The sequence below is a fragment of the Doryrhamphus excisus genome, linkage group LG5 (genome assembly GCF_037039965.1).
Source record: "Doryrhamphus excisus strain RoL-2023G ecotype Guam linkage group LG5, RoL_Dexc_Guam_v1.1, whole genome shotgun sequence".
NCBI classification, from domain to species: domain Eukaryota; kingdom Metazoa; phylum Chordata; class Actinopteri; order Syngnathiformes; family Syngnathidae; genus Doryrhamphus; species Doryrhamphus excisus.
Genome location: NC_136361.1, coordinates 2,243,823 through 2,261,948, shown reverse-complemented (window position 1 = coordinate 2,261,948; position 18,126 = coordinate 2,243,823). Strand labels below are relative to the sequence as shown.

General features: G+C 40.9%; 1 protein-coding gene across 1 annotated transcript; it reads left to right on the top strand.

The window, feature by feature from the left end:
* The first annotated feature begins 113 nt into the window (after positions 1-113).
* Positions 114-15,755, top strand: LOC131109003 (receptor activity-modifying protein 3). The gene is made up of 4 exons (XM_058060519.2): positions 114-425; positions 9,757-9,786; positions 9,864-10,023; positions 13,549-15,755. The coding sequence occupies exons 1-4, from the start codon at positions 374-376 to the stop codon at positions 13,802-13,804; spliced, it is 498 nt and encodes a 165-aa protein (XP_057916502.2). The 5' UTR covers positions 114-373; the 3' UTR covers positions 13,805-15,755.
* The last annotated feature ends 2,371 nt before the right edge of the window (positions 15,756-18,126 follow it).

Here is an 18,126-nt window from a genome sequence, read left to right as displayed (position 1 = left end):
AATATAACAAATGGAATTAAATAGCAGTTACTGCAATGCGATGCTTCATACGTTGCACTGCTCCTCCTCTTCTCCTGCTCCTCCTCCTCCTCCTCAGCAGGATGCAGGACTGACTGTGTGGTGCTGAGCTCAGACTCCTCAGCACAGTCTGGATCACCATCACCAGGACGCAGAGGAGAGGACTCTTTGTTTGACGTGGGATTCTCCTCCTTCTAATCCCTCATCATTGCTTCTTGTTGTTTTTGTTTGTTTTGGTAGCATGACAGAACTTGGACTTGTCTTTTGGGAGTGAAAATGGTCCGCTTCAAATGTCCATTTTTACCGAGCTGGAGCTGAGCTTTCATTCAGAGTCCAAGTGGATCCACACGGCGGGATGGATACAAATGAGTGTGGGGTGCTCAAACTTTTTGTTGTGGGGTTTTTAGGTGAGTGCTTTCATTTTTAACACAAAATACTGTTATCATTTTGGATGAATACTGTTCAGTTTCCTCGATTATTGCATATAACCATTATTTATGTCATGATAAATCCATAAATAAATGACGTAGAAAATATTGATTATTATGGAAATATATTTTTAGGTATTCTTGATTTTTTAAAAATTATTATTTTCACTCTGGTGTTCCATCTGTCAATTATTTGTTCATCTATCTATGCCAACGATGACAATAATTAATTGCACCCACAATACCGCAGGTGTCCAAAGTGTGGCCCGAGGGTCATTTGCGACATGCTGAGTGTTTGTCATTGGTCCGTGGCAACTTGTAGAAATACATTTCAACCAAAATTCCCAGCAAAAATTAAAAAAATTGAGTAAAAAAGCAAAATATAAAGAGAAGAAGCTTACATGTTGGTACCAATAACTAATCATGAAACGTTGCTTTGTCTTCTTGGAATATGGCTTTTTACAAAATTAAAAAATACATAAAAATATCACAGTGGCTCCCCCGCACTTTTTGCTAAATAAAATGAAACCAAAAAATGCAGCAAAATTGAGCAAAAAGGCAAAATGTAGAGAAAGAAGCTGCAATGTTGATACCATGAACTAATAATGAAACAAGACGTTGTCTTTAAATTTGAAACATTTTACATTTTTTTTGCCTTTTTGAAAAACGTGAAAATACACAAAAATATCAAAGTTGCCCCCCACGCATCCTTTGATTGTCAGTATGCAGCCCACGGAAAAAGTTTGGACACCCCTGCATCATATAATTAATAACCAATATGAATTAACCCAGGTAGGTTTTTTTTACACATTTAATTTCATTTTTTTTATTTTCTAAAAAGACAAAAAATATGAATATATAAAAATAATAATGTTATATTATTATGAATATTATAATAATATTTTTTTCTTTAAAAAGTTATTAGTTATTCCCAATTTCTACTGTTTATATTTGTAGAATAAATAATATAAGATCAGGTGCGCCACTTCCCCTTAATTGGTCTGAAAACTGTGGTCTCGTGTTTCGCATGTCGGGTTTGAATCCCCATCTCTACATGGCGTTAGCACTGGGCGGAGTGTCCCAGCCCGCATCAAACGTATCAAGACCAGACGACAACCGCTAGGCGGGCCGGGGACGGGACCGTACGTATCACGCCCCAATGGACAGAGCTGACCTATATGGCGGCCAATGGGACTTTCTGGATCTGGCTCATTAGCCGCTGCTAAAAGGATGAAATCATGTATGAAAGTATGGTGCCGCTCATGGGTTCATGTCCACGCTTTGATTTGGTTGGCGTGATGGTGTGCACGTTGTTGGGTGGTCTGCAGCCCCCACGCCATGTGTGGGCACCACTACACTACAGTATTATTGTTGTGGAGGCTACTAGTCACTCCATTCCAGCTGTTTATGTGTTTTAGATTTAATACAGTCCAGCGGGTCTTCTTGTAACATTGATGAGTTTCCTGTTATGAATAGTTATGAATACATTTGATACATTTTTTGTGTTGACTTCCAAACATTTCCAAGTAATACAGAGCAATTCCAGCCTAACAAACACATAACGTGGAGCGGGTAGTGCTGTAATCATTTCCAGTTCTATGGTTATCATCACACTTTGGTTCCGGGGTACAATGATGTATCACTGGACCGCATCAGAGGACCTGAGTGAGTAAGCGGGGATGCCGTAGCGGCGCCATCAGGGTCTGATCACCCAACGCTGACTGGCATACTCGCCGCATGACGCAATCTTCTCTTTTGATTTCCTTCTGGTCAAGAGGACAAAAGTGCGATGCTTGTTGCATCCATGCAGCAGGGATTCCCCCGTGGTAGCCGCGGTCTAGACGGGAAGACTTTCCCATCAAGCATCCCCGTTGGGAGGAAGAAAGTGTTTTTTTTGAAGACGCACAACCCACCAGAATCACACTGAGTCAGTGTGATTTGTTGCTTTCATGCTGCAGCCTCGGTGGAAGATCTCCATCTGCACCGCAGAACTCCACGGGTTCCCACTGAGTGCAAGGCATCTGCTCGGGCCAATAAATAGCTCTTCATTCACTGTCAGTGATGGAACACGCCTCGGGCCTCTTCTGTTCTTTTGTGTGGGAAAGAAAGGTGAAGTTTGGCGTCTTACTTCACACGCTGGGAATTTGGGTCTGTTAAAATGCACGTGGGTCACCTTTGCTGGTTTAAAGCCCACGTGTGCTGCAAGGCACATTAGGACTTTCACGTTTGGTCGTCGGATCTAATTATCTTTATTGTCCTTGCTGGAAATGTCCTAGTACGAGGTGTGCAAAGTGTAGTCTGGGGCCCATTTGCGGCCCTTGGCTGTTTTTTCTTGGCTGTATTTAAAAAAAAAAACAGAAAAACAAGAAAGCAGCAAAAATTGAAAACACAGTAATAAAAAAAAAAAGTCATAATATCATTCAGAAAAACATGTCATGTTTAGAGTTTTGTCGCCAACATACACCATTGATATTTAAGGTGCTAGCTGGCATGCTAACTGTCCTTTAACTCGAATCTAGGCGCAAATTGACGTGCGTATTTTAGCTAGCGAACCTTCCTCGTTCTATTGTTTGTTTATTGCATTTACCAGGCAGTTGCAAGTAAGTAACAAAGTAACAAATTACGATACTTAGGTCCTCATTTATCACTGTTAATTGGCTCCAGAGCCACGTGATAGGTGAATTTCTGCAAAGTAGGATTGCTTATTTATAAATGGAATACGTTCCTAGTTAGAGCATAGACATTTTTTTGTTTATGACCTTCTCAATATTGGTTTTTAATATCATGAGAGCCCTCTAGACATGAAATAACACCCCTATAGTCACCTTTATATTCCTATTACCCAATATACAGTAGAATATAAGCTATTTAAGAAATAAATATGTAAATAAACAAGTCTTGTACTGGCATTTGGTGCAGACAGGAAGTGATGTTGGAGTTTTTGCTTGCCGTGGGTTACAGTACAGTGCTTCAAACTTGCTGTTGTTATACTACTACTGCTACTAATACTTAAACTCAATCAAATCTTTTTTTTTTCCCACCCAAACCAAAAGCTGTGACCATCATTAGATGTGAAACCAGGATGTTTGGTCACGCTACATGTTTGTGTCCGCACCTTCTCTTGGAACGGCCTTTTATTGTGGCCAGTCTATTCATGCGGTCTAATGTTGATGTGCTCCACCTGTGAGATGGACGCATGGATTTACGAATCGAGCGTTCTGTGTAGTTTTCAGTGATTCGCTGTTGGAGTGATCACGCATTCCACTGCTGTGTTTTGGATTTATGGCAGCGTCAGTTTGTGTCAGCTTGACTTTCTTTATGCGGGACCAACAGACAAGGTGGGGGGGGGGGGTAATGTCACTCCCAAAGATGAAGTGGTGTTGTGTCTTTAAACAAGTCCCGCTGCCATAACTATTGTCAGATTGATGACGTCTGTTGACGTTTCTCATCTTTTCAGAGCCATGCAACTCTGGCTCCTGTCTGAGGTGTTAAGTCCGCCATGATGGACGGTAATGCTTTAGCGTCTTATGTAATATCAAGCAAATGTTGGCCTCATGTGTTTTACAATGGCACACTTGAGGAAAAGGAGTCTGCGTAGCGTCCTCGCTAATGTTGTTTTTCCAGCTGATTACCCGCGCTAATGATACACAACTGGGGATTCACAAAGTCCGCTCTTGCTGACAAGTCGTTTTGGCGCCGTCGCATCCGTGTTGCTTATCTGTCGTCAGCAGCTTCGCGGAAACGAAATGTCCAAACTGGAAGCTGATGCTGTAAACTTTTCCAACTTGGAAGCATCATGTCCAGCTGAAGTTGCATCACCGTTTATTCATCTTGGCTTATTCGTACGAGATCTTTTAGCAGGGTGAAGTCCACAGAGATCTTTCTGCTCTACCAACTGTGAAATAACGCTACGCTACTAAGTCTCAAGTACGGTTTGCAAAAGGAGTAGAAGCAATGCCAGCGCTGGAGAGATCGGCCAGTCCACCAGCCAAGGCCTAGCGAGATCCAAACGGTCTCTTTCTCATAACCCTGCGGTGGAACTGGTCTCAACCAAACCTAGGCTAAGGGGGCTGGGCCACTCAGCCGTTTGCTTTAAGTTATTCAGTTTGTTCGGAATAAGACTGTGAATCTGAAGGCAATTAAAAGGGATTACATACAAGCAATTTCAATGAGATATTGGGAGTTCCTCTTCCTGGAAGGCCTGCTTTGGAGGCAGTCCCAGGAAAGTTCACATTAAATGTTACAATTCTTGGACAGAGGGCCGATGGTCCCCGTCAGGAGTCAGAATGACGAATAAAACATCTCTGTGTTTGTGTAAAGTTAATTTTGTTCTGAGGCAAACGTCTCGGCGTGTTATCTTTCGGTTGCAGACAAGGCCTGCTTGCTCTCGTCTTCCAAGAGTGGGACATTTTCCATCTCTAGCAAAGTGAAAGGTCTTGGTCAATGTGTTATCTCGCTGTAGTCGATAAGCACATACATGCTTCGGTGCCCATCTAGAACAGGGTGGAAAATATTCCATTCCGAACATGGTCAAATAAATGGACTGGGAACATTTTCATCCATAAAAAAATGTCATGGCTAATTATGCAAATGCCACAGCCACAGATAGATTACACCCCTGTAGGAAACTGACCATACCCAACGTCCTGGTTTGCTCCTGTGCCTCCATCTGCCTTCCCTGACATCAACCAGGCACCGTCAGCTATCTGCCTGGCTGACCTCAAACCAGTAACGTCTTTGTTTAAGCAGCTGGGATTCCGTTGGAAGCAAGGAGAAGGAACGCCAAATTAGGACGGAAGGCATTTTTGTGAGGAAAAAAACGTGACTTATTAGTGGCGGAATGAATGCATTGGTGCCTCGCGTCTCCCAATTGATGTTAAAGAAAGTATCTAATCTCTTCCTGCACCGCCGCGCTACAAACAAAGCAAAACACTTCCTTCTCATTGATCTCCTCGCCGTCGCCGCCGCCGCGGTTCCTCTGCAGATGGTCGACGGGGCTGGAAAAGTATCTTCAAAGAGCAGAGAGGGAAGTCAGGAGTCGGATTCATGAATGCTCGCTTGTGTTTGCACTAAATGTATTCATGCATGGTGATCGCCCCCCCCCACCCACCCAGACTCACCTCACGTGTCCCGTCTCACTAGTGTTGGGATTATATAAGACGAGAACAAAAAAGGTTCCAAAAACAGACGTGTTTATATTTCACAATAAAGTCCAGTGGAAAAGAGAATTAAGTATGGAAAATTATCTTTTTTGGAATTTTTGGTCACTTTTCTCCCGGTGTGCCTCTCACTTTTGATCGAAGATGGTTTTTCTCATGTCAACAACAAAAACTTGCCTGCCTCATGGGCATTATATCAGAAAAAAAAAAAAAAAGGCTTCACTACACATCTTAAAATGCAGCCTGGAACTCTGCCAACTATTATGTCAGAGTAAGTTTGTTTTCCTTTGGCAAATAGGCTAAGCTAGCGTGATGCTGCTGTTAAGATGTGAGTGCAATGTAGCTCACATGGCTATGCTAGTGTTGCTAACGCGTTTGCTGTGGCCCGTTCCTTGTTGTTATGTTGTCGTATGTGATATATGGCATCTATAAAACATCTTTAAAAACATGATTTCATGTCGAAATGTCATTGAACAAAATGGAAATTGGAAATTCAGTTGATTGAATACGAAATTAAAAATTATTTTAATATTCTAAAATTCAGTTCAAAATAATCACAAAATTAATGAAATGTTACAAAATTTCCATATATGTTAATTGCGTGGTTGCAGGGCCACAGCTAAATTGAGACTCAAAAAATTCAGGTACATAAATTCAGAGTCTACAAATATTTTTTATTCACAGTAGAGCTTATTAAAAGTACTTTAAAACTATGTAAGTTGCATATTGGCCACATTTTGAGCACCACACTTTAATTACACTAATATTGGACCTCTGAAAGCTATAAATTATCATATATTGTAATTGCGTGGGTTGCAGGGCCACAGCTAAATTGAGACTGAAAAATATTCTCAAAATATTTTTTATTCACAGTAGAGCTAACTAAATGTACTTTACAACTGTACAAATTGGAGATTGGCCATATTGTAATGAACTGCTGTTGGACGTCTGAAAGCTATGTAAATATAATATGGGACCAACATTGGTTGAAATGCATGGAGCCTTTGCTGCCCCCCTGATGGTGGGTGCAGGCGGTGGGATTCACGGTGGGTGTGTTGTTTGGGTACATTCCCGTGTTTACTCGTTTGATCTCTGAATACGTGAAATGGTCAAAAAGGTAGTGAAGGCTTGCTTAAGGCTTTGCACATGGCGAGGCAGCACACCTGGATGCAATCTAACCCACACACACATTTTGGAAGCATCTTAATTGGGTTTTGTTTACATGTTGCCTGTAGCTGTTACGTCAGCCTGTAAAATAACAGATAACACCCAATGCTTTATTATCTTTAGGTCTGAATATTTGCAGCCTCATGCAGCCGTTATTATTTTGGAAGTCTAGTCTGTATCTTCTTCCTCTCCTAATTAACTGATGAGATTAAAAACACATCACATGGCTTTAGGCATTAATTACAAACGACTTAATATCCTGTTTTGGGGGTTTACTGTTTAGCTTGACATGTGTTTGCAGGGATTATGTGCTTCTAGCGTCTCATATGAGACTTCAGGTACCAAATATGGTTCCTTGTTTGAAGATTGTTGACGGATGGAGCGACACCCGCTTGGCTTGGACTTCAATTTGAAGACATCCGTGTCATTTTCTTAACCTCGTACCTAAGAAAGGTCGCATGACAGCAGTGGCAACGCTATCATCCAAGCACCATTTTGGTTTGAATGGTTCCAATATTGTTTATTTTTTATGTTTTATTTCATTGTTATGATTATTAGTGTGCTTGCTGATGTCAAGAGGGGCATAATAATGACGATTAATTAATTGTGGAAGCAATTGAGGCACAATGGAGTGTACTACTTGACACCCAACAGCAGACGTGTTGTTGACGCTTGCATGGAATAAAGAGTTGAGAGCCTTCAGATCGTCATGTGATCAATATATAAAGGTTCATTTTTAGCATTGTCCAAGAGGATCGAGTGAAATGGCGATCCCTCGTGTGGAACAACTTTCGTTGGCGCTCACTTCTTGTTACTGGATAATTGTTCCTGTTTGACTCGCAGTGTTTATGATAGGAACAAATGGAACAGAAGCTTCTGTCAGCCATGTTGCTGGGGTCCATGTGGCTCTCTCAACGTTTTTTAAATGGGATCCCAGCTCTGATTTAAGGTTGCTTCACTTCTATTTGATGTTTTCAGTGTTCCCAAATGGCCAAGCTAAAATAATGCACTGCCGCTTTGTGAAATTCTCATCCCTGGCGCTGTCGTGCTGCAATCCAAATCTGGAGTTGGCGGTGTATTCAACTGTGACTGAGAGACAAACTGCAATCATTCCCAACCTGGCATGATTCACTGGATGAACCAAAGCACTCACACACGCTTCCTCGCCGCTTTTGGATGGTGACGCAGGCAGAGCTGATTTAGGCTGGCCTATAAAGCTTGGCTCAGACTTGTTTTTATGGACAAAATGTGCACAAGAAAAGCAATAAGCAGCAGAAATGCAATGAAATGACCTTTTCATTGATGTTAACAAAAAATGATGGCGCTACTTTCACAAGAATAATGTGCCGTTTGTTTATTTCATTCATATATTCACTTTCATATTTGAATGAAATAAAATAAAAATGTAAAGCAAATAAATACATATTTTTTTACTACTTTTTAAACATTTTTATAGATCAGAATTTATATTAATTGTAATATGCATTAAATACATATATTTATTTTAGTAAATTATAATACTACACCCACAAAAAAGTGGCATTTGTGGAAGTAGTCACATTTAAATGTTATTAAATCCAAGTAATTTGTTTTTATTACATATAACATATTATACATAATGTAAAATAACAAATATGACATTATTTTGTTCAAGTAGTGCAACTAATATTTATTTTAATGTTATTTTGAGAAAATAAAAATTCTAAAAAAATACCAAACACAGCGTAAACCTGTATTTTCTACTTGAGAAGAGTTCTTCCAGTATCTTGTATGAATTTAAACACATAAATACTTTCATCATACATTCATCTCTGTAGCGTCTTTAGAAGCTTGTGCTGTTGTGTGGTTTTGTTATCTCCAGCTACATGTGGGATATTTGGTTAGACTGAGCTTGTCAACTCAGGATATATTTATATTAGGAGCTTATGCACACACACACACACACACACACACACACACACACACACACACACACGTTATTTTTGGACCGGGCTGCATGAAGCTTTCAGTTAGGAGAAATAAAGGCAGGAGGAAACCCGTGGGAACCAGATGGCTGACATCCAAATTTGGCAACGCTCAAAAACTTTTGGAGTGTGACAGACTCGGATGGTTGTGTCTCCTCTCTCTTTTCTCTGCGTTCTAAAGATATACAAACGGCTAAAAAGAGGCAGCTAAGAGAATAGATGTGTCCCATTACATGCATGAATTACCTGCTTCTTTTTTTTTTTAGCTCTTTTAATACCTTTATAACACACAAAAAAGAGGACGTGTCTTCATATACCTCACGTGTAGCTCCCCTCGGCGGTTTTATCGGCATTTAAACGTGTCCTGGATCTTCTCCGAGGCCTCTTAAGATGAGATACTATAAGATATGCCCGGAACCCTGAGAACTGAGAGGCCACGACGACACCTCTCCTGTGATCTATCAACTTCTCTTATCACAGGTCTGGTTGGTTTTACTTTAAGACTGACCCCAGACCAGCTTCATTCTGTTGAAACTTTGTATTTACTAGATCATTTGACACAATTGCGATTCCAGCAGGAAGGAATGCTTGGCATATTTGAAGCACCAGCCTGCTCTCATGCGAACTTAGCAGGATTTCATCCATAATGTAATGGGTGGTGTACTCGTGGTATAGCACGGTGCAGGGATTCCCTTCCAGACTTACCAGAAAATATAAAAAAAATATGTCTTGTTGTTCAAAATCCAGGTTTAAGCCCACTGTGCACATTTTGAATGACCTCATCCGAGTCTTGTCTCAGCATCGCAAAGGTGATCTGAATCTTTAACAATGATTCACTGAGGTGATGCATTCATTCCGATAATAACAAACCCGGGGAGGGATGAGGGGATAAAAACACAGAAGGGTCAAAGGTTAGGGAGACAGATGTGCCCATCAGAAAATGAACTAAGCCGTTTGTGGCGTCGATGCAATCACGCTCACGTGTCTTTTCACTAAAAGCTCCTGTTTGTTTCGTTACAGTCAACGCATGGATGATGGGAGGATTATCAGGTAAGCGCGCGCCCATTCAAGGAAAATACAGCGGCCTCGAATTGCCTGGAATTGATCCAACCCCCCCATCTTTTCAGCTACTGAGAGTTCCAGCATAGAGCCCACGTCCGCCCGGCCGAGGAGACCCTGTAATGAATCCCGCTTGGAGTGGGAAGTGGAGGTCTGTGGGGAAGCGTTCAAGCGGGACATGGCCCACATAGACCCGCAGTATTGGTGCAACCTCACGCACTTCATCAGGTACCACCTCACGTATTGCTTCGATAAAACTACTTCATGTGGAATATACAATACAAACATATGTATTTGTACACAACTGCAAAACCGATGTATTATTATTAAACCTGCGTCAACACACAGTTGGAATACAATTTGCCATTTGACTGTGACGTGCTTATTTTAAGCAGGCATCTTCGGTTATAGCTTCAAGCACTGCTCTGTGCCTGTGTGGCTGCGCTTTTTTATAATCTACACACACACACACAAACACACACACACACACACACAGATCTGCTGCACTTTGCGTTCCCTTAACCAAAGCGTACAGCAGGGAAATCGACAAGAGCGAGATGTCAGATGGACTAAATTGCGATTCAAATCCATTCTGGAACGATCCTGTCACGGGCCCACATGGAGGAAGTGTGGTATAGGTCATGTGACACCCCTGCTTGCTGACTAAAATTAGCCACTCTAACTTGGCCCCGCTGTGTGATCCTCATGAAGACAGATGTTTCACTTGAGGCATGCTGATGGGTCAGAGAAACATCTGGAAGAGGGATGATCGCAAGACAGGATGTAGGGAAGGACAACATAACCTGGACGGTTATGTGCAAAATGACAAGGATGTACAATTAAAATAACATTTGACAATCCGTATCGATAAAGTCGATGTTCTGAAGTAGAAAACTCACTTAGTAGTTTTGGGCCAAATGGTTTGAAAACCGCTTCTTTTCTGCTTGCTTTTATGTCAATCAATCATGTATCTCCTCCATGACTTTTTCATTGATTTGCAGCACCGAGATTGTGGTTTTGGATGCAGGAAGTCTTGATATTCTGAGCCGCGGTGCCGCCTTATCCCCTCTTGAGATAATCTAAAGATGTCTGGCACCCGTGTGGGCCAGATGCTACGCTCCTGCAGCCGCTAATGCAACTTTGTTGTAAAAGGCTAACCTCATATTTCCACTCATGGATCATTTATTAGATGCATGGAAATGTTGATAATAAATAATAAAAGTGTGTTGATAATTATAAAGTCACACAATTCAGATGCAACATCAATATATTGCGCAGTCTGGGCGCTAGCCATCGAGCTAAAAAAAAAAATAATCCAGGGGGTGAGATTTATTAACATATATGACTCAAAAAAACAACAACAAACCTATAAAACTGACCTATAGCACCTCTAATAACTCAAAAACAAAAGCAGCACAAGCTGCCATTTTAACGGCACAAATCAGCACAAACCTAGCACAAACGATTGGGGCAGTTTAATTCAGAGAAAGTGGAGTGAACTTAGATTGGAAGATGAAATAATCTTTAACAACACAAAAATGTAAACAGGAAAAAAAGCACAAAAGATTTAGTTTAAGTTTTAATGGCACAAACGTAGCACAAATGATTGGGACTATTTGTGTTTAATCTGCAGAAAATTGGGCGGCTGGGTGAACTTCTGACCTTGAATCACTCTTAATCGGAAAAAGCGCAGATCAGCACCAATTTTAAGCACAAACACAGCACAAACGTTTGTAGTTTGTATCCACATTAGAACAAATCAGAGTTCAGTTTTGGAGGTCCCACTGTAAATGTAAATGTAGTCGCTGCTTCACACAAGCGGGAGTGCAAATCAAAGGGCAACATGAATAATAGACGCCGTCACCGGGTATAGAAACATACCAGTGTCTGCTAACATGCTACACGTGTGGTTTAAAGCCAAACATGAAGCAGGTCAAGTGCTTTGGGGCGCCCCCGGTAGATGAAAGACATATTCATTGTTATGTATTAAATATGAGAATGTCTCCTAGTGTGGTGAGAAGCATTTATCCATTGTTTTATATCGTATATAAAGCAGCTTAGGTATCTTAAGGTCATCTCAGGGCAATTGCCACAATATCACGCACTAAAATAAGAGTTTCTTTTTGTTCCTAAACAAACCAATACGGAGTTGAGAGCGGACAGGAAGCAAAACACCCCTGTTATCGCTGGCATCTGGTGCCTTTGTGCCCTGTGGAATACGTACATCTATACGCAACACACACACACACACACACACACCAAATTCATCTCGTTTATTTGATTTGCAGCACTTACTGTAAGCAAAGCTCCCTCAAAACAATGGTGACAGCTTGACGTCAGAGGCTTAACATCCATGCGGCGCATGGCGGCCAATGGGCTTTGACAGCGCATATGTCAGAGGCCATGTTGGACATTAATAGTTGTTGCTTTGGACACATTTATTACATCATTTCATCTGCTTGGTATTCTTTAAATGAAATCTCGGTAAACGCCTGCAGCGTGCGTCCACGGGAAAGCAGTTCCCAGTGGAAAGACATAATTTAGGAGTGTAACGGTGACCATAGGCGTGTTATTTCATGTCTACAGGGCTATATTTATGTTAAGAAAACATATTTAGAAGAGTTTTTTTATGCTCTAACTATGAAAATATTTCATTTGTTCAGAAATTAATGAATTGTGCTCAGGTCTGGAACCACTTAACTGCTTTGGACGAGGTCAAGAAAGAAGGTCAAAAGAAATATTTCTAAATATTAATATTTTAAAATAAAATCCAGACTGACAATTTGATTCAATATTTAAGATAAGATAAGCCTTTATTCGTCCCTCAGTGGGGAAATTTGCGTTGCAATAGAATCGGTTAAGTAGTACAAAATACACAATATAAAAAATAAACAATATAAAGAACTCAAGTATGGTTGTTTGTCTATATGTGCCCTGTGATTGGCTGGCCACCAGTCCAGGGTGTACCCCGCCTCATGCCCGAAGACAGCTGGGATAGGCTCCAGCATCCTCATGAGGACAAACATTAGAAAATGAAATGAAATGAAACAACCCAAATATGAACAAATTAACAATTTTATATACAAATACAGTTTGCAAGATAATATGAAATATGAGATGAAATATACGACCACTCTATACACTATTAAATATCATTTTTGACTTGCTGTCCGTGTCCCGATCCACCAGTTGAGAAACACCATTCTAAAAAACACAAAACCAGAAATTGAGCAATTTAAACCAACAACCTTCCCGTAAGTCCACGGCTGCGCGGTGTCATCAGAGTGCTGCACAGATCTGCTGATAAATTCCGACACTTCCAGCTAAAATCCCAGGCCAACAAGACAAGACCCCACCTGGAGGGTTGACAATTCTGGCGAGAGGAAGAGGGATTACGATGGTCTAAATGGATTTATCAAGTGCAATCTAACATGGAGCACGGAGTGTCGGAATCCCCCCCCCTGAATGCTTGTTGCAACACAGGAGAGCTCGGGGCCAAAAAAGGCAGTAAAACACGACGCATTCCAGTCACCGTGATGGATTACTTGCTGAAACTCTCAGGCGCTCAATCATGAAAAGGCTCTTAATTAGTTTTGTAACGAAAGCTTCATGTCGGGGAACCATCAGCCATGACGTAGATTTGAAGTGTTCAGTCTGACGCTGAGCCAAATAAAAGCGTTACAGCCATTTGACCTGCTAAGATTTTCCTTAATCCCTCCCTTTTTTTCTTTTTTACCCCCATTTTCTCCACAGTGAGTACCATCTCTTTACGCACTGCACCGAGACCAAATCCCACACTGTCCACTGCTACTGGCCCAACCCGCTGGTGGAGGGCTACATCATCCGCATACACAAGCACTTTTTCTCCAACTGCACCATGGATCAGGTGGTCTGGGTGGACCCCCCGGACGACACGCTGGCCATCCTCATCCTGATTCCTGTTTTCCTCACCTTGGCCATGATCGCATTGGTGGTTTGGTGCAGCAAGAGGAGCGACAACCTGGCTTAGGAAACCAAGATGGACGACAGGAGTCTTCACCAAAGGAGCTTCTCTGGAGTTGCTCGGTTGACATCGACGCCAAGGTCAAGACGGACAACAGAAAGGCTGCTTCGTTTTTGCTCTCAGTGCACTTTTATTGGTCAAGTATGAAAACCAGTAACAAGATCAATTCTATGGTTGACTTTGGGTCCGAACCACTAGCTTCAGCATTGAACCAGGGTGAGGATGGATCAGGTTTACCGACACAAAAACCAAAACCAGTTAGATAAGCAGAATACTTGACGCTAACCAGGCAGTCCTCAGACTTTCCCATCTCTTATAGAACATCTTTAGCATCTTAGAAAAGACACAGGGGGCTTTTTGGCAAACTCCAAAGTAAACCAAAGTCTTTATTTTTCTCTCTTTTTAGACATTTGACACCAACGATGTCACTTCTATTGTTGGCATTGTCCCACCCACAACGCCACAAGCGGTGGTTCTCAACTGGTTTGGCGCGGGGACCCACCATCACCCTTTCGTGACGAGCGACCCAAGTTCTTCACAGTACTTCTCAAATATTGTATAGTTCATGGAAAGTTTGAATTTAGTTTAGCACAGTTATGTGGTTCCAGACACGACCGCCATACGTGCTTTTCCACAAAGTAGGTTATTATCATTATTAGAGCTCTTCAGACATGAAATAGCACCCCTATAGTCACCTTTACATTCTTATTACGCAGTATAGAAGATATAAGAGAATCTAGACCAAGATAGACTCACATGTAAGCAATCTGAGAGTTACTGAACTTCCTGTGGTGGCTATTAGCTCATCAAGGTAACATTACTGCCACCTAGTGACCAGTGTAGGATACTATACATATCATCACATCTTTGAATGAGTCTTCTGAATGCCTTATTTTGTATCTTTGCTTATTTAGAAATTTTTATTCTCCATTTAGGCACAAAAAAAATGCTTAAATATGCATATTTTATTTTCCTAATTGGCCGGACTTTTTTGATTTTGATATTTTTGAAAAATCTTGAGATTGAAGCTGTGAAATCTGAACTGATTACTGTAGAGTGAGAATTATAGAGCATACTCATAGACGATAACATACAATGATAACATTCAACAGGTTTGAAACAACAATAAAGCGCTTGGTCGCCACCTTAAAGAGCATTCATAGACGACACCCCCTTCAGAATAAAAGCACATGATCATTTTGATACAGACGAGTTGAGAATCACTGTTCTGAAGGGTCTCCCAGTTGTAATTTGGTCTTTGCTGACTTCTTCGACATCAATTGACTTTCCAAATGAAAGCCCCTTCCAGATGCCAAAGGTGTAACGTGCCAAGAGGTGAAAGAAAGCAATTAGGATTGAAATGTACTGGATTTCCTTAGTCCATACTGGAGATGGAGATGGTGTTACCTTTCGTCACGAGCTTGCTTTTTGTTTTTTTTACTCAACTGTTCATTGAGACACTGGTTGCTGATCTAACTCTGCAAAGAGTTGTGTATATTTGCCAAAACTATTTATTGTACTTGCCTTAGAGGTATATGTCCGGTGTTAAACAGTATTACCTGTTGAAGACTTTGAGCAGTTGGACGGATGAACAGACCGAACCTTCAAAGCGACCTCGGAGGTTCTTGTCGGAGCACTGTATCCTAGCTGAAGGCCAAAGCATCCCAGTGACGGAACTCTTTCAACTCGTGGGAAATGCGATTCCCCGTGGAAAACATTTGTTCGGTATTTTTAACATGAAACAGGATGAAAAGGAACCCGGACTTTGGACTTGAAAGGGATTTTCTAAGTTTCCACTCCATGTTGACTTACTGATGGGACGGTGGCCACTGGAAAAGAACACAGACACTCGAACCCCAGACAACACCAGGATTCAAGCGGTTTGAGTCCCTGGTGGCTGTTTTCCAACAGTGTAACTTATCAGATACTGTTGAATAAAACTGTTCATACACTGAGACCTTGTATTGACGCTGTAATCCTCTGTCTGTGCCTCGTCAGTGTCAGTATTAATATCAATATCAATATCTATATCAATAACACATCAATACAAGACATGTTTTACAAAGTTTGACTATAGAAAATGCATTTTTGCAAAGTAGTTGTTAGCATGTTGGCCACACAGTCAGGACATCTGCGTTTGTATCACTGTTTGGCATCTCTGTGTGGAGGTTGCATGTTCTGCAACCTGATTGGCTGAATCCTCCCTCTCATCATTGAGGACAACGGTATAGAAAATCAATGAATGTATCAAATTATTCCCTATTTATAAATGGAATATTTTCATAGTTAGGGGATAGCAAACCTGTTCATGACTTAAGTATCTTTTTTTTACATTATTAGAGCCCTATAGTTGTAAAGTAACACCCCTATATTCACTTCTACACTTGTGTTACTCGAGAAAGTTACAGTTATAGTCACACATTAGTACTGGGAGAGTTTTCTGGAAAGCGTGTTGACTGTTGTAGACCAGTGTAGAATAGATCTTTGATATATATATTCAGATTTTATATTCCTAGTTTAACTAATTTAGCCATTTTTATGCTTGAAAATTATGGACTTCGGCTAAAAATGCATTAAATTTGCTAATAATCATGCATTAATTTATAAATTAATAACAAACTTGTGATGTGGAACACCAAGATTTGTGAACAACATTTGAGCGACAGAGGCCTTTTTGTGGACTCTGACCAGGTTTTAGAAGAAAGTGGTTCCAGCTGGCTCTAATGGAAGAGTGGTCATCTCCCAGTCTGAACGTTGCTGGTTCCATCTATGACCTTGGGTACGATGCTGTGTAATCAGGAGGTAAATGTGGTCGCTTTGAGCACCTCAAAGGTAGAAAGGTACCAGCAGGACATGGTCTTAGATGTTCATGCAGTCCTTAAAAACAAAAATCACCTTGTAAATTCATAAAAAAAATAATTGTTCTTTTATGAATATCCCTTTAGAACTGGGAGTGGGTGCATTTTTCCGTCCTACGGAGCATTTCTTCTGGGAACCACATTGTCTCAGATTGGAACATGATACTCTTGGGAGTGTTTATTCGGGAATTTGTGCATGCATTCAAACAGAGACATTATTCTTTGATGAAATCAACAATACTGACGTTTGCAAACATCCCGACATCTAAATAGATAGCGCATTAGTATAAACCTACAAAACAATACCAAGACCCCAAACTACCACGGTATCGTGTAAATAAACTCAGCGGTGGCTGATGCTCAATGATGTTGGTTTTGTTGTCGACACCCACTTTAATCCACTATGGCTGGACCCACAGGACCAAAGCCGGAAACGACAAACTCGGTGAGTACAATGCAATCCCAGTATCATAAGTTACTATCTAAACAAACCCATGGTAACGCACGGACACTATTTATTCCATCAAGACCTCCAGGAAAGAACCGCAGGGCTTTTGTTTCTTCAGAGACGTGTTTATAGACGCACATTGAAGGAACCGCCGTTTACGGGGGTGGACGGAGCGGCGTTGGTTCCCTCAAGGATAGTTTTCCACGATTCCTCCGTAGCCAGCCACTTGGCGGCAGGAAGGATATTCAAGCTTTTTCCCAGAGTTGACAGAAGAATACAGGGAAGTGGGTTGACCCAGTGGTTTTTAACCAAAAGCGGCACAAGGAAGTGCCATGCAACTTTCAATCTGCAGCTACTCTGCTGACCAGAACTTGACGAGATGGCTTCACACAATGATGCGGAACATCATTGAAAGCATCACTCCGTCATCTTAAAAAATAAAATAAAGCATGTTGTTTTGTGGTTGAATATGGCCCATTATTATAAAAAAATAAACATAGCTGTACATATTTTGGGCTATAACTAAAATGTAAATATAATCATTCATATAAGCATTCAGATTTAAAATAAATAACGGGGAACATGTTTAATGTCTTATATTTACTTTCTGCTGTCTGCTATATTGGATAATATGAGTTTAAATGTGACTATAGGGGTGCTATTTCATACCAAGAAGGCTCTAATAATGTTAAAAACCTTAGTTATGAAGTTGTAAACAGGTTTTCTAAGTAAACTACCTTTTATCCGGGGCGTAAATAGTGTCTTGTCGACTTACGCCAGTGTGCCTCAAATAGTGGGGCAGGTTCCCACACAATGTGGGGGGGTGCGAGGGGCAAATTTTTGTCTATTATGCTCTCTATTTCGTTGTATTTTCCTGGTTTCAGTTTCAGGTTCAGTCTGTACAGTACATATTTTTTTATCTGCACATGTGGAATATTTGATAAATGTTGTGCTTACTGTAAATGTTGATGAAGAGGAATGTTTAAATACCAAAAGTAACTTTATTATGACGGTCAACATAT